This window comes from Nicotiana tomentosiformis, chromosome 6, assembly GCF_000390325.3.
Source record: "Nicotiana tomentosiformis chromosome 6, ASM39032v3, whole genome shotgun sequence".
NCBI classification, from domain to species: Eukaryota; Viridiplantae; Streptophyta; class Magnoliopsida; order Solanales; family Solanaceae; genus Nicotiana; species Nicotiana tomentosiformis.
In genome coordinates, this window is record NC_090817.1 from 81,035,121 (window position 1) to 81,054,040 (window position 18,920).

Here is an 18,920-nt window from a genome sequence, read left to right on the forward strand (position 1 = left end):
AAACTACATTTAACAAACTTTAAAACCTCCAAGGTGCAAACTATCAATATTAAGTGCTGAAACGCTCCCGGGTCATCCAAAACCCGATCCGAACATACTCCCAAGTCCGAAATTACCATACGAACCTATTGGAATCGTAAAATCCGAAGTCGTTTACTCAAAATATTGATCAAAGTCAAACTTAGCCCTTTTTGCTAACCTTAAGGAACTAAGTGTTATGATTTTAACCTGAACCCTTCCAAATCCCGAACTAACCTTTCTCGCAAGTCATAAAACAGCAAAAGCACATACGAGGAGTCTTATTTAGGGGAATGAGATTCTAGAAAGTAAAAAGACCCGGCAGATCGTTACAACTTTGGAGTCCCAAAGACACTAGACATACTTGCTGAAAATTTCTTTTGGCATGGAATGAGAAAAGATGTTGAAAGAATGTGTGCATAGTATTTGGAACGTAAACAAGCTAAATCTAAAGTATTACCACATGGTCTTTACACGCCATTACTTGTTCCTACTTCACCTTGGATTGATATTTCTATGGATTTTGTATTAGGTTTGCCTAGAACAAGGTATGGCAAAGATAGTATATTTGTTGTAGTAGATAGGTTCTCCAAAATAGCTCTTTTTATTCCTTGTTTAAAGACTAATGATGCTTCACATGTTGCTGATCTTTTTGTAAAAGAAGTTGTTAAATTGCACAGTATACCTAGAACTATTGTTAGTGATAGGGATACTAAGTTTTTGAGCCACGTTTGGTGTGTATTTTGGGGGAAGTTAGGCACTAAATTGTTGTTTTCTTCTTGTTGTCACCTACAAACTAATAGAAAAACTAAAGTAGTTAATAGAACCTTGGGAAACATGTTGGGGGCTGTTTTGAAAGGTAAATTAACTTCTTGGGACGACCACTTACCTATGATTGAATTTGCTTACAATTGAACAATCCATTCTTCTACAGGTATGTACCCTTTTGAGGTTGTTTATGATTTTAATCCCTTTATTCCCATTGATTTATTACCATTACCTACTAATGATATTGCTAATCTTTATGGTTGGACAAAGGCTGAGATGATGGAAAAAATTCATGAGCAAACAAGGCTTGTAATTGAGAAGAAAAATGAGCAAACTTCCTTGAGGAAGAATAAGGGTCGAAAACAAGTTGTTTTTAAACCTGGAGATTTAGTTTGGGTTCACTTTAGAAAAGAGAGACTTCCTTACAAAAGGAAGTCAAAGTTGCATCCTAGAGGAGATGGCCCATTTCAAGTCCTTGAAAGGATTGGAGACAATGCTTACAAGCTGGACCTTCCCGGTGAGTTTCTAGTAAGTGTTACATTCAATGTTGCTCACTTGTCTTCGTTTGATGTAGGACCGAATTCGGGGACGAATTCTTTTCAAGAAAAGGGGAATGAAAGCATCAAGGACAAGGATAGAGTTTTGGAAGATCCAAGAAGGCCATTTACAAGATCTCAAGCTAAAGAGTTGCAAACTAAGGTTGCTGGACTACAATGGCAAATAAAGAAGTTTTTAATTGTAGAGGACGAGCTCAAGCCCAAAGGAGATGAATTGTACAAGTTTTACAATTATTTGGTGGCCCAAATTGAAGTCCAATAGGAGGAAGATTAGGTCCCAAACTCGGCCCTTGAAATCCAGCAAAAGGGCACCTAGAAGAGCTCAAAATGAGCTTAAAAGAGGTCCAAAAGGGGGTGTTTGAAAAGGAGCCCAATTGGAGTCCAAACCAATGACCCAAACTAGTAGTTTTAAGGCCCAAATCTGCCCCAAAGGGATTTGGCCTCCCCTACCTAATTTTAATGACGTTTCTTATTTCTTAGCAACCATCCTACCTAATTTTAATGACTTTTTGTATCCCTTAGCAGCCACCCTACCTAATTTTAAGGACTTTTACTCCTATAAATAAGGAGTTCTTCTCATTCATTGAGGAATTCATTATTGATTAAGAATATTATACTTTGAGAGTTCTTTTGAACCTTGGTTACTTATGCTTTGAGATTTATCTTTCAACCTTTACTTGTTCTTAGTTCAAGGTAGTAAGATAACTTTTTTATTGTGATATCATTTATTACTTTGTGGTATTATTAGAAGGCTATTAATATGAGTTATTAATTGTTGTCTCAAGTTACTCGTAAAGGGGTCAAGATCTGAATCTATTATTTTGATATGCTTTTAAGTAAAGGCGTTTGATTTCGTCAATAAATAAAAACGTTGTTGCTTGGATCTTGTCAAGGCTATAGAACTTGCATTCTTGGAAGGTCTTGGAATTCTTTCCTTGAATTTTCCCATATCTTTTATTTTCTGCACTTTAATTCTAGTTGTTCAATTTCTTATTGTTATTGCTTCCGCATTTACTTCTCAAATTCTTACTCTAGTTTGAATTCCCGACCTTGTTGTTATCACTGCAGGAAGTCTGATAGAGGTCTATGCACAGATTTCAAGGTCATCCCGAGTGAGAACCCCTCAACCCTTCATAGACTCCTGGTCATGGACCTTGAGATCACAAGGAAGAGGAGGAAGATGGTAGTGTATAGCCAACATAGGATCAAGTGGGGAGTCTTGATGGAAGCGAAAACGTAGGAGTTGGGGGTCAAGCTGCTGACTATGGGGGATTTGAGGAGTAGTGGGGATGCAAGCGCTATGTGGACCACGAATGCACAATGCATTAGGGAAGCCGCTAGAGAGGTATTAGGGATCTGAAGGGTTACTCTAGTGGTCATAAGAGAGACTGGTGGTGGAATGAAGTGGTGCAAGGAAAAGTGGAAACTAGAAAAACGGCGTATCTGAAGCTAGTGGAAAGTGTAGACGAGAAGGAGAAGAGGGTGAATAGGGAGCAATATAAGTTGGCTAAGAAGGAGGCGAAGTTAGCGGTTATGGCGGCCAAGACTATAGCTTTTGGTCATTTGTATGAGGAACTGGAGGGCTGAGGTGGGGATAAAAGGTTGTTCAGATTAGCCAAAGTGCGAGAAAGAAAGGCTCGTGACTTGGACCCAGTGAAGTGCATCAAGGACGAAGAAGGTAGAGCTTTGCTGGATGAGGGGCTTATCCGTCGGAGATGGCAGACCTACTTACATAGTCTCTTGAACGAGGACGGGGATAAAAGCATTGTAATGGGTGATTTGGAACTCTCCGGGAGTCATTGTGACTTTGAATATTGTAGGCGGATTAGAGTTGAGGAGGTTGATGGGGCTATGAGCAAGATGAGCAGAGGCAAAGCGACCGGGCTAGATGAAATCCCAGTGAAATTTTGGAAGAGTGTGGGCAAGGCATGCTTAGAGTGTCTCACTAGGTTATTTAATGTCATTTTTAGAACGAAGAAGATGACCGAAGAGTAGAAGTGGAGCACAATGGTTCATGTATACAAGAACAAGGGTGATACCCAAACTATCGGGGTATCAAGATGTTTAGCCATACTATGAAAGTCTGGGAGAAGGTGGTAGAGTTAAGGGTGATGAGGAGTATGTCTATTTCTGAGAAGCACTTCAGGTTTATGTCGGGGCGTTCGACTACAGAAGTCATTCACCTTGTTAGGAGATTGATGGAGTAGTACAGGGAGAGGAAGAAGGACTTACATATGGTTCATCGACTTAGAAAAGGTGTACGATAAAGTCCCAAGGGAGGTTTTGTGGAGATGTTTGGAGGCTAGAGGTGTACATGTTGCCTACGTTATGGTGATTAAGGATATGTATAATGGAGCAAAGACCCAAGTGAGGACGGTGGGAGGGGACTAGGACCATTTTTTGGTCATGATGGGGCTGCATCAGGGGCCGGCACTCAGTCCTCTTTTATTTGCCTTGGCGATGGACGTACTGACGCGCCGCATCTAAGGGGAGGTGTCGTGGTGCATGCTATTTGTAGATAATATTGTATTGATTGACGAGACGTGAGGCGGTATGAATGCAATGTTAGAGGTATGGATGCAGACCCTGGAGTCTAAAGGTTTCAAGTTGAGCAGGACCAAAACAGAATACTTGGAGTGTAAGTTCAGTAGTGAGACTCAGGGAGGGGAAGGGGAGGTGAGGCTGGACTCACAGGTCATCCCTATGAGAGAAAGTTTTAAGTACCTTGGGTCTATTATACAGGGGGTGAGGAGATTGATGAAGATGTCACACATCGTATTGGGGCGAGATGGATAAAATGAAGACTCTGGTATTTTGTGTGACAAGAAGATGCCACCGAAACTTAAAGGTAAGTTATACAGAGTAGTGGTCAGACCGACTATGTTGTATGGGGCTGAGTGTTGGCTAGTCAAGATCGCTCATGTACAAAAGATGAAGGTAGCAGAGATGAGGATGTTGAGATGGATGTGCGGGCACACCAGGTTAGATAGGATTATGAATGACTTTATTCGCAACAAGGTAGGTGTGGCCCCTATTCAGGACAAGATGCGAGAAGCGAGACTCAGGTGCTTTGGACATGTAAGGATGAGGAGCACAGACGCCACTGTGAGGAGGTGTGAAAGGTTGACATTGGAGGGCCTACGGAGAGGTAGAGGTAGGCCGAAGAAGAAGTGTGGAGAGGTGATTATGCAAGACATGACGCAGCTTCAGCTGACCGAGGACATGACCCTTGATAGGAATGTGTGGAGGTCGAGGATTAGGGTAGTATGATAGGTGGTCTAGATTATTTATACCGCTAGTATTAGCATGCATTCTCGCATTCTGTTTGTAGTAGATTTTTATGACTAACCGTTGTTTTCTTTCATTGTTGGATATCTTACGATTTTGTTATTTTCATTCTGCTTTTATATGGCTTTTTGATAATGTCCCTTCTTGCCTATATTTTTATTAATGTGGTGCTTATGCTTTCCTGAGCCGAGGGTCTATTGGAAACATCTCTCTCTATCCTCACAAGGTAGGGATAAGGTCTGCGTACACACTACCCTCCCCATACCCCACAATATAGAATACTGGGTATGTTGTTTTTGTTGTCACTGGATTCAACTAACTCAAAGTGACCAACTGAGACGGGACTAGCAGGAAGTGATGAAAGCAACAAGATGATGATGAAGTACATCACAATAATTTTTACTGCATTTTGTTCTGATAGCCATCTCTTCCCTTCAAAACAGTCTAATATAGCTTGGCTATTAAGCTTCTTAATTCCTCCAAAATACCAGTCAATTAAACTGTAATTTTGATTGGCATCATAGTGTTTATGCACTACACCAGTATTTCAGACCTGTAATGAGTGCAAACTCACTGATACAAAAATATATTTTACAACCATTTAATAATAGCCTGGATTCATTTTTATTGTCGTGAACAACCTCCCTCAATAATAAAGTGTGTATCAAATGGGGTTGCATAGCTACCATCGGCAAATCAATAAAATATCCAAAATATTTTTCACTTGATATTGTAAATTGTCTTGGAGTGAAATGCTTCCTCAATTTTTCAATCATACTAATATTATTATTGGCATCAATCTTTAATTTAGAATGATCTTCTAGTTTGAAATAGAAATCTCAAACTTATGTAAAAATATATTCCAACTGATAAGAATGCACACAATTGTTGATAGAATTATTATTTTTCAGATTTATATATTATACTGATAAATTAAAAATACAACTACAACCTATAAATATTTCAAGTATAACTGCTATTGGATCAATCTTAAATACAAACATACAATACCTTCAAATTTGTTGTCTGCACGCTAGCCCCATCATTTTTTGTTATTGTTGTTGTGTTTAACATACTCGGATTGTATATCCTCAAACTCATCTTCAATAGCTTTTGCCCGTTTCTTATCATCTAACTTTCTTGTCCTTTATGCTTCTTTTTGCCCGATTCATCCACGTTTGATCTTGTAAATTGATTATAATTTTTGGGAGTAGAATGTGGAGTTTATTTCAAAACAATTGTGAGACCCTCCCCCTTTTGCTCTGTAATCTCCTCAATCGAACTCTTCATTCGCAAAGGCTTCTAGGTTGAAGACCTTCCAGGGTTTTCATGCAACAACTCAAAATTGGAACAAGAAAGTGGTAAAATATTTTCACCACTTTATGAAGGAGAATCATAATAAGTATCCTTGATAGCTTTTACATTACTCACAAACTGATATAAAATTCAAGTAAATATACAACTTCTAGGATTTTATTATTTTAAAGCTCAAAGAACCCACAAATGTATTTATAGAAAATGATGAAGTAACGGGAGATTTATATGAAAGTAACGTGAGATTTAAGAGTGAGCCCTATGTGAAATTTGTATGATATTTCGGCACGATTCCATATCAAGATTATCGCATCCATAAAGAAGATTAGTAGTAATATTCGTAAATCCATGTCAAAATTATTGCAGACATGAGTTTCTGAAAGATAAAAGGAGAAGAAGAAGAAATATTCGGAGTATTTGAATGCTCCATCAACAACTGAACTTTGGACTGAAAATACGAAGAGAGAAAGAAAGAGAAAGCGAGAGTCAATATATCAAAAAGAATAAAAGTAGATCCCGTGACTATTGCATTCTAATTAACTCATTAAATACTAAACACAATTTTTTAATATGCTGATGTAAAAAAATATATTTTTATGTAATAACCAAGAAGTAATTCTATCTTTTTAAGTAATTGCTAAAAAAGGATCAAGCGTGTAAAAAAAGAAGAAGAATTAACTCAAATAACTTAATCTCTTAATTTTAAAATAGCCGATGTATATATAATATATATGTATAACTAGGGGTGTCAATGGTTCGGTTCGGACGGTTATTTTCTAAAATTTGTACCATACCAATATTTTGGTTATTCTATTATGTATAACCAAAATTAGGCTTTTAAAACCGTCCAATCATATCGATTTTTCTTCGGTATCGGTACGGTTCAGTTAATTTTTGATATTTTTTTAAAAAATCATGTAAAAGTACTAGTACAAGTAGAATGCAATAACATACGTATTTTTATAGGACTTAACAAACTCTTTCGACATTTTTACTATTTAAAGGGTGATGAATTAAGAAAATATGAAAGATTGCCAGAGTACATATCCATCAACTATTCTACAACAGCGTAAAAGAAACTAAACAAAGACAAAGAAAATATAAATCACACGAGTGAAAAGATAAATCCAAATTATACGAAAGGAAACATATTCAATACATTGTAGTTTGTTGCTAATCATTATAATACCTTGTGTCTTGCTGGTGAATACGATGGAAATAATTTAGTTTCAATAGGAGTAGCATTATAGGTTTGGGAATCAGGATTTTGAATTTAATTACTTGTTGGCTTGTAATCGTTTTCACAATTCTGAGGCCCAAGAAAATTTTAATACATTATTATTATTAAACTTAATATATAAATATATTTTTCACATGTAAATTTATTCGGTACGGTTCGGTATTTTTTTTGATTTATTTATATAAAATAAAAAATCTACCCTAATTATCGGTACAGTTATAGATTTATATAAAAACCTACGATTTTATTAAAAGAAACCTAAAAATCGATTCGGTACGGTACGATTCGGTCGATTTTGTCGGTGTTTAAATATTCATTGACACCTCTATGTATAACTGCGTATGATCAATGTATAAGCTAAATTTATCAGTTAAAAAAATAAATATTAAATATGACCTAGTATTTGTGTAACAATCCCTGTAAAAAAAAGGGAGAAATTCAAAAATAATCAGATTTACAAGTGGTAATTGAAAAATAGCCACAGTTTCAAAAGTAATCGAAATTTAACCACTTTTCATGTAAAGATAAATCTGAACGAAAATACTGTTCAAAATTCGAAAAATATTCTAGCATAATATACTGGAACTCTAGCATATTATACTGGAGTTTCAGTATAATATACCGCTCCAGCATAATATGCTGAAAGTTCATACATAAGTGCACCAATCTCTAGTATATTATGCTAGATCGGTCTGTGTTGCAGCAAAATAGTGACTATTTTTTAATGACTTTAAAAACACTGACTATTTTTAAATTACCAGTCAAAAAACTGGCTAGCCCGTGCTATTTTTACCGTAAAAAACTCAGCCAAGAGGCCATAGTACTTCGTCGGCCTTTCCCCCAGCAGACCCAATGATATATGGGCTAAAGTGGCCCAACATAAAGGCGGGAAAAATATTTTTTTCACTCGGCAGTTCATTCCGTTCCCGCCAATAGCGAGCACTGAATTCTTGAGCACACCTCCTAATTCAGCAGCTATATAAACCCTAACCCCTATTTCCCTCTCATTTTCGCTCTATTTCTCTCTCAAACACTTCGTCCTTTCCCTCCTCCCCATTTCAGAACCCTAACCCTAATTTCCCCAGACCTTCTCAAAACCCCTTTTTCATCGAAAATGTTGGAATTACGTCTTGTTCAGGGAAGTCTGCTGAAGAAGGTTCTAGAATCAATTAAGGATCTGGTGAACGATGCGAACTTCGATTGCTCTGCCACCGGATTCTCTCTGCAGGCCATGGACTCCAGCCACGTGGCGCTGGTGGCGCTGCTGCTCCGATCTGAGGGTTTTGAGCACTATCGCTGTGACCGTAATATTTCAATGGGGATGAACCTTGCTAACATGGCTAAAATGCTCAAATGTGCCGGGAATGATGACATCATTACTCTCAAGGCTGACGATGGCAGTGACACCGTCACTTTCATGTTTGAAAGCCCCAGTAAGTTCCAAAACTTATTTTTTCTGAAGCCTAGTTTTTTCCTAGGTCGGGTAACAGATAAATAAGATCTTGTAATATTGTAAAATTTGTTATGTAAAGTTGCAAATTGTTACTTCCCCTTCCCCAAAATATTTGACATTTTTTTTTGCTTATGATTACTTTATTTAAAACTTTGTTATGTACCCTTTGGTTATTTTGATGTGTGAAAAATTGCAGCTAATAGTACTTTTGGCGTAGTCTTTGAATATCTAAGTTATAAATTTTAAAATTATTATCTTACTGATTCTAAAAAAAATTAGAATGAAAGAAACTAGTTTATTTAGCTCATAATTGGTATAATTGACATTTGCTCCAAGAGATGAAATTGCAGCTAATAGTACTTTTGCTATAGTGTTTGAATATCTAAATTAAATTTTTTAAAAGTAACTACCTTACTGTTTCTCAAAAATATAAAATAAAAATGACTTAAACTAGTTTGATTTAGCTCGGAATTGATATAATTGACATTTGATCCAAGAAATTGGCATTGGGTATATTCATCATAGCTTGTGGTGTAGCATGTATTAAGTTGAATATATTGTTTTAGAAATTGTGATTTGATTCTAAATTTGGATTTAGTCTCTTATTCTTCCGTTGTTATGGCTGGGTGTAACTTATTAAGATTACTGTAATGGATCATAGCCCAAGACAAGATTGCTGATTTTGAGATGAAGCTGATGGACATTGACAGTGAGCATCTTGGGATTCCAGAAGCAGAGTACCATGCTATTGTTAGAATGCCTTCTGCAGAGTTTTCTAGAATTTGCAAAGACCTTAGCAGTATTGGTGATACAGGTGCAATTCATCTCTCATGTTAACTGCAACTTTAGTGAACTAACTAATGGTGTTTGAAGATTAGCTTTTGTTTCAATTGGCAGTTGTAATTTCGGTGACAAAGGAAGGTGTAAAATTCTCAACCAGAGGTGACATTGGTACTGCAAATATCGTTTGCAGGCAGAATACAACTGTTGACAAGGTAGATATTTTGCTTATAGTGTTTCTGTCTGGTTGATTATTTCTTGTCATATAAGCTGATGTTTGACTTGTTTGTTTCAAATTGGCAGCCTGAAGAAGCCACAGTAATAGAGATGAATGAGCCAGTGTCTTTGACTTTTGCCCTGAGATACTTGAACTCCTTTACAAAAGCAACTCCACTATCCAATACTGTGACCATCAGCTTGTCTTCAGAGCTACCTGTTGTGGTTGAATACAAGATTGCTGAGATGGGCTATATAAGGTTTTACCTGGCGCCTAAGATTGAAGAGGATGAAGAGGAAACCAAACCTTAATTTTATGTTTCTGCGTTCTTTTGAGCTTTGGTTTGGGGGTTAAATTTTCTGTGATGAAGCTCATTTGAGGTTTTCAGGCAAGCAAGAGAGCAAGCAAGATGTAGTTTAGACTTGCTAGATAATTTTTTAGGTTTGTGTTTAATTAATGGAATCATGTGTTTCCCTCTTTTTAACTCTTCTATTCTCTTGCCTGCATGCGATGGTAGAATGTTGTAAACCTACTCCCATTGAATTTACAGAGTTTCTTGGTTTATTTGATGCTCTGCATTAAATACATTGAAAAGGGATTTTGGTTCTGGCATTAAAAATCTTTGACATGATTTTAAGAATCTGAAATGCTTAACTGCTGTGAAAATTTTGATTTATGAATTTATCCTTGGCTAGTTGTAGCTTGTAAGCAATGGACGTCAAGGGGAGGCACCTACGAATTCCTATTTGCTTATCCACGATAAAGATTAAAATAAATTGTTACTAATATTTTATTTTGTATAATTATAACCAATATTTTTTAATTTTACTTACATTTTTCTTGGAAATGATGCACTAGTTTGTTACAATTATTAGCGGTGCTAGGAAAAGCAGAGATGCTAAAGTTTCTACTTAACAGTAAAATGAGTATGAGCAACAACCTACTTGCAGATATGAAATTGGCGATTAATAGATTTGCAAGCATTTTAGTTGAGATATGCAGGAAAAACTGGAAGCAGGAACAGCCAATACAGAAATATCAACAAGAAAATAAATGTTATCTATTTCATTGTTGCACTCAGTACCTAAGCCAAATTGTCCTTTATGCCCGTAAGATGAAAACCATGGTTCAGTTGCAAAAACGTGAGATTTTTTCTGATTGCACTTTGACTCAAAATTTTTACAAATGCCTCTACAAACAGGAAAATTCAGATTTTAACACTACATTAGAAAAAACAATCTCATCCCGCAGTCTGTAACCATTAGCCGCAAAGCTATAGCACTGCTCAAGGAGAATGTTCAAAACTGTAGCCGTTTAGCTGTAAACTAAAAGACTCTATAGTCTGTAGCGCTGCAACTAAGATAGAATGGGAAGAATGTCCAAAAATAGAAACGAAGAATGATCAGGTCCTCCAGTTTTCACCAATATAAAATGCTTGATCGCCAAGCTCTTGTTCAATTCTAAGCAACTGCAAGATAAACAAACGTCATACTTAGTAGAAAAAGGACAGAAAAAAAGGATGTGAAAAAGTCATGCTCAAGGGAAATAAGTGTTTTGTAATGTGTCCTTAAGTGTCAAACCACAATAAGTGCATGGCACAACAGATGGTGCGCCACTAAAAAAGTAAAAATTCTTTCATTGAGGAGGTTGTAAACAGAGGAATTACTTTTTCAAACCCACCACTCCCGCCAGGAAAAAAAGAAAAGGAAAAAGGAAAACCACTACAGTTCTAAAAATTGAAAACTGTCCACAATTTCAGCTAAACATGGCAAATACATTATAAAAAATCATAGGCTAGCAACCAGACCTGGTTGTACTTTGCTAGTCGTTCTCCTCGGCAAGGAGCACCTGCTTTAATTTGACCAGTAGCTAAGCCAACAGATAAATCAGCTATAAAACTGTCTTCAGTTTCACCACTTCTTTGAGATATCACAACCCCCCATTGGGCATCCTTAGCCATCTTGACCACTTCAATCGCTTCGGTCACCGTACCAATCTGATTAACCTGTATCCCAGCCAATCCATGCCATCAGAAAGTATTTTACATCAGCAACATATGCTACTGATATTTCCAAACAATATGGAGTCTTATCCTATGTATTTAAGGATTTATGATACTATCAAGGAGACTTGACAAAGAAAATCTGAAGGACCTAATAATCAAGAAAGTATCCGAAGTAATCAAAATGACATATTTTACTAAGATCTCAAATCACTAATAACAGGGCAGTGACTCAGAAGTAAAATAGTGCAAATATTGGTGTCTCATTTTTGGCATCAGATGGATGGGCAATTTCTTGACAGTTGTCGAAACAATCAAAAAAACATCTTAACAGTTGTGGATGAACAAGTACTCCTCCAGAGTTGCAACAAATACTAAACTGTAGAGCGATCTCAAATGGCAGGTAAAGCCTTCAGAGAATTCTTGGTCACCAAGATGAACCAAAGGCCAGGGAGTTGTTCACTCCATTAGAGAAAAGCAGTAAACATTGAAGATATAGTGGTTGCTATGTGCAACGACTCCAGTATGGGTATTGGATAGGGGTCAGGATTACACTGTTTATTGAGTCTTTTTTTTTGGATGGGTGGGTGGGTGTTCAGTTGACAATCTGATCCAGTCTTCGATGATCAATAAACAGAGTAATCCTGACTTCAAATGGAAGCAACTACCCCCTCAGGTGTGCTTTGATGTACATCACATTGCTTGTCTAACTTTCTAGATCATAGCCTCTTCATCGTCCTTCACACGAAGATGAGTTAAGTTTTTGAAATAATTTTAAAATAAAAAAGAACGTATTCTAATGTTTGATTACTAAACCAAGTATAAGGTCATTCGGACATCAAAATTTAAAATTCAAGAGCTAATCTATGTCCAGATCATATCATACGCTAAATAATTAAAATGTTACACTATTGGAGAAGATTCTTGTGAATTCCTAGCACTGCAAATATGTAGAATGTGGAGAGTCTAGTTCAATCCAAGAAAGGGAAGCGCAAAATTACCAAAGGAAAACCAGAATAAGGTGAAACCACACAAATCCTGAATGATCATATTACACATTGGCGATATGATTGGATTGGTTAGAAAGCTATACTTTTGCAAAGATCTATGTTTTTTCCTGTTTTAATAAATCAAACTGCTTTAGATAATTATCACAAGCCAGTGTCCCTTCACAAAATAAAGATTTAATTTCCAAAACCTTCAACCAACAATCTATGCAATATGGGTTATCCTTCGCAAAGATAAATCTCAACAGAGCTCTTCTATAGAGGATGTTTTTCCTTTTGTGCGTCAAATTAACACTGTTTGCTACAACAATTATTGATTCTACTCTTTCAAAGTGTGAATCTTTCATAGTATACTCCTTTTTCTTGCAAATCACACCGGTGCCATGGAGACAGGAATATTCCTTGCCCTTGATCAGTCACAGTTCGAACCAGATTCCCCCCCCCCCCTTTCCCCCCCCAAACCACACCAAAGATGTCGGAATACCAAAAAAAAAAAATTGTAGGTACCTTGAGAAGAAGGGCATTGCACGCATTCTCTTGTATGGCTCTTTCGATCCGTTTAGGATTTGACATTAGTAAGTGGTCTCCAACCACCTGCAGCATGCAATTCATGTCAGTGGGCAGAAGTGCATCATGGCAGATATTGCAATCAGATGATAAAATCACCAGGGAGAACCCAGACGAACCTGGCACACTCCAAGACTCGAAAAGTACTTGACATGCTCCCAGTCCTCCTTGTCAAATGGATCTTCAATTGAGACAACGGGGTAGTCTATAGGGAGAGAAAAAAAAAGGATTTGGTGAGAATGTAACATCGTCGAATAACAGAAAACTCACATCACAGAATCAATACATAACAAAATACCTGCGCAGAGTTCTTTGTAAATATCAATCATATCCTGTCCTGATTTAAAATTTTGTCCAGATTTATTTGGAGTCATAAAATCTAAATCATATTTCGTACCTACATTTGAATAACACAAGTCAGTTAGTCAGTAATAAGAATATAAGTAGATTATACAATCAAACAGACATATCATTACACCATTTCAACCTAGCTTACTACACGGCAAAAGCTAAAGACAAATTGCAGATTGAGTGATTTTTTTTTTGATAATGATTGAGTGATTCCCCCTCCCCTCCCCCCCCCCCCAACCCCCGGGGAAACTATTGTCCTCCCACTCAATCCTGATTAATCTTACATGCATGTGAGCAAAGATTAATGCAAATCAACTGACGACTTTGCTAGCTAGCTATGACAGTATCACATGATTCTACTTATCTACAATCAGCAAGATTTTGAACTAAAGGGAATATATCACCTATGCAAAACTCAGTCGCAGCAACACCAATAGCTATCTTTATTTTCTCCTTGTACCCTGTTCTCCCAATAGCCTCCTGAACAAGGTCCAAGCCATCTCTTAAGCTGCAAATGCAGTATCCAGGGTCAACAATTTCATTGAGAAGCATAAAACAAAGACATCAAAACTTGCCTTGAGATGTCGGGAGCAAAACCACCGTCTTCACCAACATTACATCCATGGGCACCATATTTCTCTGTAATCACTACCTGCCCTTTTAATTGTAAGCAAGACCTTTTATATATAAAGTAAAGCAGTCTATTGATGATTGCAACAACATGATACAATAAACAGTAAAAAACTGGATTAACTCCAAGACATACTTTAAGGAGCTTATGAAGTCAAGTAACAAATTTACATCATTTACAGCATTCTATTTGCTCCAGCAAAAAAGATTCAAAAGACAATTTGCTTTGAGTCTAGGATTGGAAGTGGACTCTCCTTGAAAGCATCTCAAGTTTCTTTCCAATTGTAAGCAAAGATTATTAATACCAAACCTTTAAACTTAAACTAGTATTAAGAAATAGCATTTAGTTAATATGCTTTTACAACAAAAATTGACATTGTAACTGAGTATTAATTGGCGATGAGAAAAATTGGACCACTACACCAGTACAGCACCAACTCTACATTTTTCGAAGTAGTATCACTATCACATGTGGATATCAAAGGAGGTTTTCTAATATGGCAACATGTACAGGCTGCAAATTATACTTCGGGCTAATATAAATTATGCACAAATTGTTGCACATTATTCCAGGATTAATAGAAAACTTCATGGATGATAGCAGCTGTTCCAGCAAAATAGTGTGTATCCATAACAAACAAAGGATGTTTTCTCTTTCATATGAATCAGAAGTAAGCTTGACTTGAACAGTGTATTAAGCCATTAATAACACTTAAGAAAGGAACAAGAGAAAACACTCAAGGATTCTGGGGTAAGGGTAAGAAGACATAAGATTAATAAGACATATGTTGTTTGTATAAACAGTTAGAGCAGTTCAAACTTCCTTCACGTGGCAGATAGAGACTATCCGATAATAGAGTTAGAAAATATTCTAGTTGAATGAATTCACCTTCAAATGATGATAGGTCTCAGAACCAATTTGTAAAGCCTCCTCAAATGTCTTTGATCCCACTGGCAGAATCATTATCTCCTGCGGAAGTTTAATATCACTTTTCAGATATGATTTACAATTTAGCACAAAAACATTATGAGCTCAAAATAGTGGTGTCATATCAAGATGATCAAAATGTTGAAGAAAGTGATGGAACATAGTGGCAAAAGTAGCTCAAAGAAACATCTCTGAAGAGCACAAAAGCAAAAGTGGGAAACGCATTAGGTAATAGATTTGGATCCACCATTCCAAGTGAAAATAGGTCTCTTCATCTAAAGTTACTTTTGGTCATTGGAAGTGACTAAAGTTATTCTTTAAATCAGACAACAAAAGTAATTTATATATCCTTAACTTTCTTCTGCAAATGTCACAAAACTTCTACATGTCAAAAAATTGATGCAAGTGCAAAACCAAGAAAAACAAAAAGAAAATCCTTGGTGGGCTGGTGAGAGAATCAAAGAAAAAGAGAGCATGTCAATGAAATTAACCCAAACCCCAATTTATAATTTTTTCAACGAAACTTGATGAACAAATAGCACGTCACCAGCTTCTTCTTCTAGGAAGTAGGCACTACTTCACAAATAATGAGTCACCACCACTATGAAGAACTTGTGAGCAAGCATTGTGCAGGTCTTAAAATATACAAGTAAAGACTGCAGGTTCACCTGAATAGCCAAATTATTTCCAGCATGTTTTCCTCCAGTTACGAGAGTAAAGACTGGAATAGGAAGAAGCACGCTTGTTTGACCAGAAAGATCAGCAATGTGTTTGTAAAGTGGAACCTGAAGTTCATCGAGAGATAAGCTACCTAGTCCGGTGAAGATTATGGGTTTAGGTATAAAACTGAGGAAGTATGCTTGCCTCTTTTTCAGCAGCTCCAGCTTTGCAAGCAGCTATTGAGACAGCTAAAATAGCATTTGCTCCAAGTTCACTCTATCACATTGGACAAAGGAGAAGGTCAGTGAGCATGAAAGCTATTATGTCCAAAAAATGGAAAATTATTAAATTCGCAGGCATTGAACAAATGAGGAACTCAAGAGCAGGTCAATTACAATCCTCATTGCAAGAAAATACTTTCTAGTACACATCACAAGAATGGTGGGTGGAAAGAAGATATGCTTAAAGTCGAATGATAGAGCTACTTTTCTAAAGCCAGTGATAGATATTTCCTTAACCATAGCATATGCGGACAAAAAAACGATAAAACTAAAAGAAAGAGGATGGAAAGATATGCATACACGCGCTCAAGGGAGACTAATCAACTACATTCCATAGAAAAAGGATACCAAAGTTGTATTGCTCATATTATGTTCGCTAATTTAGATGGAACACTACAAGAAAATAAACTCCTTTGACAGAACCAAACAAATGGATATAATGGAAGAGAATTTCAAAGATAGGGAAAACTTCAATTGCCTGTAGGTAAAACACTCCAACTCAAGGGTCCACAAAATTTATCTTTCAAGATAGCAACTCTTGTTTAAGACTTTCCTGCAATCCATGAAGTCCAGAACTCCAAGTGTGTTGCAAGATGGCAAGTTTAAGTACTAAGTTCCACATTCATAAACTATGCAGGTAGTCCAAAGTAGCATTTAAGTACTAAGTTCCACATTCATAAACTATGCAGGTAATCGAAATATGCAGAGGCATTCTGACTCAGATGGCGAGCTAAACGAAATAAGTACCTAATCGTTTGAACATTTGTACTCAGAGAAGCAAAAGTACCTTATTTTCTGTTTTGTCCAAGTCTATCATGACCTGATCAATCTGAGATTGAAGAGTTGGATCCATACCAACCAACGCAACTGAAATTTTCTCATTAATATTCTTGACAGCTCTATTCACACCATTGCCAAGATAAGTTCCTTTTTCTCCGTCACGCAGTTCAATAGCCTCATACCTGATATTTTAGAACAAAATACCACCATTACACCATTTGCTTTATTCTCCAATATAAATTGCAACGGCTAAGTAAATGCTCAAACACAAGTCTGCAACTAGCTCCAAAAATAAAAAAATCACTTAGAGAGGCTGGAAAATTAGTTTGCATTTTCACTGTTGCACTTCCAACCTCTACTAATTTTTTGCTTTTAACAGGTCACTCTTATTGGGTAGTAGAATGAGATATACACAGCGAATCACAATCTGAATTCTGACTTAAGACTAGAAAGTACCTAGAGCCCTGTTCATTTCTGTCACATGTATAAAAACCATCTAGCAAAGATGAACAGGGGAATAAAAGGCTCTTGCATGAATCACAGAAAATTGTTAAAAAAGAAAGAGCAAAGGAGCTTCACCGCAAACAATTATTCATAAAATAAAAATGGTCTTTGCACGCATCAAAAATATTTTTAAAAATTAAAAAAGGTCATTTGCACACACCAAACAATTGTTATCAAGAAAAGAACATTTCCCTCCATCTGGTGATTTTTGGTTCACAGATGACTTGAGTTACCTTGGAATGAAGTACTGGACCTAAATATAACAGAACAGATATAGATGATTCATAGAGTCAAGTCCCCAAGGGAAAGGACTAGTGGTTGAGGCATAGGAGAAACAATGTGGAGATCTCATATACGAATATTAACTACAACACTTTGTGTGAACCCAACTGCTCCAACCTTGGTGAGTAAGATTAAGCGGCCGAGATCTAACTAGAATTTCATTTCAATCTCGATATTGCTGAATTAGTACTTTTGCAACTTGTGTTAGACAGGTCGTATTATGAATTAGTCGAGGTGCATGCAAGTTGACTCAGACACCACCAGTTCATATAGAAAACTCCAACTTATTTGGATTGAACCCTAGTCCATTAATCAAATTTACTTGAGTTCAACAAAAAATCAATTTTGCGGAAAGTGTTCAGGCATGAAAAATTATTACTCACAAACAAAAAGAGAGACAAAATTCACTTTAAAGAAAAGAAGGAATCAAAATGGCCTACATTCCAGAAGAAGCACCACTAGGTACAGAAGCACGGAAAACGCCTTTATTCGTGTGGAGATCAACTTCGACAGTCGGAATTCCTCTACTGTCCAATATTTGCCGCGCTTTCACCTTCGTTATCACCGACGGTACAGATTTCCGCATGTGATTTGACTATCAAGCATACAGTTAGGGTTATTGAAACTGCTAATTTTGAATCAAAGCACCAAAAAGAGAAGTTAAAAAGAAATAGGATCTTACAATGAAGAGGACGGGATCGAGGGTCTTAGCTCTGACGGCGGCATTAACGGCATCTTCGATTCTCCGAGAAAGCATGTGCTTATCCAGATATTCTTGCACCGACATTTTCTTCTTCTTAGCTAATTTTAGTTTTTTCACGAGAAAATAGTCGGAAAACAGGGAATGAAGTGAAGAGAACTGTAGCGTTTTGTTGCCGGAAAAATTACTCCGGTAGCTCCGGCAGGTCGAGCTGGAATTTGAACGAAGATGGAGTAACCTAGGATCTTGTCTGAGTATTGAATATGGGACAAATGAGCTGATTGCTTTGCCTTGGTCTGATGATGCCGCGTGTCCTTGATCAAACGTTCACAAAATAGACCAGTATGGATTTCTACAATTTTATAGCGAGCTTAGTTTAGTGTTTACATGTATATTAGTGTTTACATGTATATTTAATTTCTTTTTGCATATGCGTTACAGTCGCTCAATACGGAGAGGAGAGTTTGAACTTAAAAGAGTCTTGCTACACAGAGGGACAGTAATCTCTCTTTTGACCTCCGTGAGGAGGTAGTTACTACTATCAATTTCACTTTTGTAAATCTTTAACTCTGGAAATTTGAACAGGATGGCTT

The 18,920-nt window shown here is 36.8% G+C and overlaps 2 protein-coding genes across 2 annotated transcripts; one reads left to right on the forward strand and one right to left on the reverse strand.

Moving 5' to 3' along the window:
- Nucleotides 1-8,044: 8,044 nt before the first annotated feature.
- Nucleotides 8,045-10,204, forward strand: LOC104115294 (proliferating cell nuclear antigen). Its single transcript, XM_009625885.4, has 4 exons — nucleotides 8,045-8,618; nucleotides 9,300-9,452; nucleotides 9,536-9,633; nucleotides 9,722-10,204. Exons 1-4 carry the CDS (start codon nucleotides 8,300-8,302, stop codon nucleotides 9,944-9,946), a joined length of 795 nt encoding a protein of 264 aa, XP_009624180.1. The 5' UTR covers nucleotides 8,045-8,299; the 3' UTR covers nucleotides 9,947-10,204.
- A 558-nt stretch (nucleotides 10,205-10,762) lies between these two features.
- LOC104115295 (cytosolic enolase 3) lies at nucleotides 10,763-18,835 on the reverse strand. Its single transcript, XM_009625886.4, has 13 exons — nucleotides 18,310-18,835; nucleotides 18,068-18,222; nucleotides 16,849-17,023; nucleotides 15,985-16,056; nucleotides 15,789-15,905; nucleotides 15,082-15,162; nucleotides 14,138-14,214; nucleotides 13,967-14,070; nucleotides 13,510-13,608; nucleotides 13,331-13,416; nucleotides 13,152-13,238; nucleotides 11,443-11,640; nucleotides 10,763-11,103 (listed from the first exon to the last, which is right to left on the reverse strand). The coding sequence occupies exons 1-13, from the start codon at nucleotides 18,412-18,414 to the stop codon at nucleotides 11,038-11,040; spliced, it is 1,422 nt and encodes a 473-aa protein (XP_009624181.1). The 5' UTR covers nucleotides 18,415-18,835; the 3' UTR covers nucleotides 10,763-11,037.
- Nucleotides 18,836-18,920: the final 85 nt, after the last annotated feature.

Coding starts and splice junctions, on each gene's coding strand:
- LOC104115294 (XM_009625885.4), top strand. CDS start 8,300: ATGTTGGAATTACGTCTTGTTCAGGGAAGTCTGCTGAAGAAGGTTCTA. Junction 8,619..9,299: donor TTTCATGTTTGAAAGCCCCA/GTAAGTTCCAAA, acceptor AATGGATCATAG/CCCAAGACAAGATTGCTGAT. Junction 9,634..9,721: donor AGAATACAACTGTTGACAAG/GTAGATATTTTG, acceptor TCAAATTGGCAG/CCTGAAGAAGCCACAGTAAT.
- LOC104115295 (XM_009625886.4), bottom strand. CDS start 18,414: ATGTCGGTGCAAGAATATCTGGATAAGCACATGCTTTCTCGGAGAATC. Junction 15,906..15,984: donor CTGGAGCTGCTGAAAAAGAG/GCAAGCATACTT, acceptor GATGAACTTCAG/GTTCCACTTTACAAACACAT. Junction 14,071..14,137: donor TTTGCTCCCGACATCTCAAG/GCAAGTTTTGAT, acceptor CTGCATTTGCAG/CTTAAGAGATGGCTTGGACC.